Source organism: Dama dama, chromosome 28 (genome assembly GCF_033118175.1).
Source record: "Dama dama isolate Ldn47 chromosome 28, ASM3311817v1, whole genome shotgun sequence".
Classification (NCBI taxonomy): domain Eukaryota; kingdom Metazoa; phylum Chordata; class Mammalia; order Artiodactyla; family Cervidae; genus Dama; species Dama dama.
The window spans coordinates 7,750,686-7,754,396 of NC_083708.1; the positions used below are offsets into that span (position 1 = coordinate 7,750,686).

The window sequence follows — 3,711 nt, forward strand, 5'->3', positions numbered from 1 at the left end:
TTTGTTCAATGATATGAAAATAAGTTCTATACTCTGAATCTGATAAACTGATAAAACCAATTATAATTTATTGATGGTAGGAAAACTTACATTGTGTGAAGAACATAAGAAAAACAAATATTTTTCTAACTTAATCAACTTGACCTCCACTTGTACAGACTCCATTACATAAGGATAAACCATTAGTGTTCTAAACCTCATTTTATTTTTTTTATTTTTTATTTTATTTTTTTTCAAGAGGGTATTAAATCTTTTATTGATTACACATGATAATGGATGATACACAAGCTTCATTCCCATCTATAACTTTTATCTGGTACCATAATTCAATTTAGATATATTGCATAGGATGTGCCAACAATCAATAACCAAAAAAAAACAAACAAACAAAAAAAAACCTCCATGGCTTTGCATGGGTGACCCTTTTAATGGTGAACTCCAGGCCACAACACAGTAACTGTCAGTTCAACTACACCAAGGTTCTGAAGACAACAGCTTCTCCACCAAGCAAGTTGTAAATAAATTTCAAATGGAGCCTGGCATCACCCTGAAGGAATTCTAACTTCACACTGTTGGGGTAGTTTACCAAAATGGCTTCAGAGTAGACTAACTTTACACAGCACATTTAAAAAAAAAAAATAAGACATTTATTCAGCGTCATGATCAGACTATTACATTTAGCAATCAACAGCATGGGTGCAAAAAAAAAAAAAATCTACATTAAAACCCTTTGTTGGAATGCTTTACACTTTCCACAGAACAGAAACTAAAATAACCTGTTATACAATTAGTCACAAGTACAGTCCTTGAGTTTTTTGCCCATACACATGAGTATTGTCTAAAACATGTCTTCTTTGTAACAGCTAGGCCCTGCCACCACTGTGCTTGGCTGAGTTCACAAATCTGTTGTAACCTGTAGCTTCCCTGTCACTTCTCTGGCTCTCCTCTCCTGATAAGCTTTGTTTCCTGGCAGTAATTAAAACCTTCTGCCACTGCCATAGCTACTGCTGCTGCTGGAACCACCATAGCCACCTTGGTTTCGTGGTTTGGCAAAGTATTGGCCTCCACCACCATAGGGGCCAGAACTTCTGCCTCCAAAGTTTCCTCCTTTCACGGGTCCAAAATTTGAAGATTGATTGTTGTAATTGCCAAAATCATTGTAGCTTCCACCACCTCCAAAATTGCTTCCATCATTACCAAATCCATTATATCCATCCCCACTGCCACCATATCCGCCACCACCACGGCTGCCACCAAAGCCACCTCGACCACTGAAGTTTCCTCCACGACCAAAGTTGTCATTCCCACCAAAACCACCTCCACAACCACCACCAAAGTTTCCAGAACCACTTCGACCTCTCTGCCTGGATGAAGCACTAGCCATCTCTTGCTTAGACAGGGCTTTTCTCACTTCACAGTTGTGGCCATTCACAGTGTGGTATTTCTGAATGACAATTTTGTCTACAGAGTCATGGTCATCAAAGGTTACAAAAGCAAAGCCTCTCTTTTTGCCACTGCCTCGATCAGTCATGATTTCAATTACTTCAATTTTTCCATACTGTTCAAAATAATCTCTCAGGTGATATTCTTCAGTGTCTTCTTTAATGCCACCAACAAAAATCTTTTTCACAGTTAAGTGGGCACCAGGTCTTTGAGAATCTTCTCTTGACGCGGCCCTCTTTGGTTCCACAACTCTTCCGTCCACCTTGTGTGGCCTTGCATTCATGGCCGCATCCACCTCCTCCACCGTGGCGTATGTGACAAACCCGAAGCCTCTGGAGCGCTTGGTGTTTGGATCCCTCATTACCACACAGTCTGTGAGCGTTCCCCATTGCTCAAAATGGCTCCTCAGACTCTCGTCAGTTGTTTCAAAGCTCAATCCTCCGATGAAGAGCTTCCGCAGCTGTTCGGGCTCTTTGGGAGACTCTGATTTAGACATGACGGCAGTGGAGGCGGGGAAGTCTTCAACGATGCTTTCTCGGTTGCGTCCACGGGCAGAAAGCTTATTTTTTTTAATTGCATATTTTTAAGTGTTTTCTGTATTAGAAAACATTACAGGGGTGATAAATCTAATTCTTCAGGAAAGAACTCGTAGACAACAAAATATCTCACATAAACATAAATGTAACATATTGAGTCACACATTTTTTGTATTTTTAAGAAAATTATTGTTTAAATTATTCTTCTACTTATTGCTTAATTGAAGGAAAATTGTTTTACAATGTATATTGGTTTCTGCCATGTAACAATGTTAGCCAGTCACAATTTCATATATATATATGTATATATATATATATATATATATATATACATATATATATATGCGCTCCCTCTTTAGCACCCTTCCCCTCCCTTCATCTCACCCCTCCAGGTCATCGCAGAGTGTCAGACTAGGTTCCCTGTGTTATATAGCAGCTTCCCACTAGCTATGCATTTCACGCATGATAATGTATATATGTCAATGCTACTTTCTCAATTTGTCTCACCCTTTCCTTGCCCCACTGTGCCCACAGGTCTGTCTTATACATCTGCATTTCCATTCCTTCCCTGCAAATAGCTTCACAGAATCATTTTTCTAGATTCCATATATATGCATTAGTATATGATATTTGTTTTTCTTTTTCTGACTTACTTCACTCTGTACAACAGGACATTTTTTAACATGCAGGAGCTGTCATTAACTTACATAAAACAGAAATTTGTTGAAAGCTATGGATGCAGTCTTAGAATCTATGGGAAAGTTAGAGAAAAGGAGCAAATACTTAGGAAATAGAAACTACAGAATTGACATACATGCAAGAACAGTTTGTCAGGACTATTACTCAGACAAACTCCAGTGTTCTTCCTTACATTCTTCCTTCTGAGAATGTAAAAAATCCAGTACCAGCCATTTGCAGTTTGTGCTGATAAGTTCCCTGGAGCATACAGAGAACAATTATAAGACACAGCCCTTACTCTCAAAACACTTACAAAGACTATATCTGACATAAGAAATAGTGAAGAGTTAACATCAGCCACATATACTAAACTCATATTCTATCATTTACTTGTCTTTTTATTGATTGATTATTTTAAGCCACCACCCACATTTTCTACTAGCATCTTATGATACATATCTATTCATCTCAACATTTTATTACCATATGTCCATCTGTTTATTGACATTCCTCTAATCTATCAATCCATCTTGATTTTGATACATTTTAATGTAAATTAATTACTAGGACTTATGAAAAGTAAGGAATTAAGAGTTATGGCTAGAGAGCTTCTGTTTGGGGTGATGAAAAAGTTTTAGGAACAAACAGTGGTGATGGTTGGAGAACACTTTCAATGCATCTAATGCCACTGAATTGCACATGCAAAATTATAATAGCAAATTTTATTATATGCACACATATACATATATGCATGTACATTTTTGATCCATAAAATATTTGTAAAAGTTGTATTTAATGATGTATTATCCCCTAAGCCTGGATAGCATGTATATATTTTTTCTTGCTCTTTATATTGTAAATATATGTTATAGATATTGCTGGGTAGAAAGACTTTTTAAAAGAATGAACAGTATTCTTTACCTGCAGGAAAGTACTGAACTAGTTCCTTATATCAGCAATGCCTACACTCTACTTTTAGAAATTCTACCTCTCTTTACAAATCACTTTACTGAGAAGTCTCTCCTTTGGTGCTGCAGTCATCGTTAATCTTTTT

At 37.1% G+C, this 3,711-nt stretch overlaps 1 protein-coding gene across 1 annotated transcript; it reads right to left on the reverse strand.

Annotated features, from left to right (window-relative positions):
• Positions 1 to 624: 624 nt before the first annotated feature.
• On the reverse strand, positions 625 to 1,980 carry LOC133048128 (heterogeneous nuclear ribonucleoprotein A1-like). Its single transcript, XM_061131732.1, has one exon. The coding sequence runs from the start codon at positions 1,937 to 1,939 to the stop codon at positions 977 to 979; it is 963 nt and encodes a 320-aa protein (XP_060987715.1). The 5' UTR covers positions 1,940 to 1,980; the 3' UTR covers positions 625 to 976.
• Positions 1,981 to 3,711: the final 1,731 nt, after the last annotated feature.

What these genes read in the sequence shown, in the direction of transcription:
- LOC133048128 (XM_061131732.1), bottom strand. Translation starts at nt 1,939, where the DNA reads ATGTCTAAATCAGAGTCTCCCAAAGAGCCCGAACAGCTGCGGAAGCTC.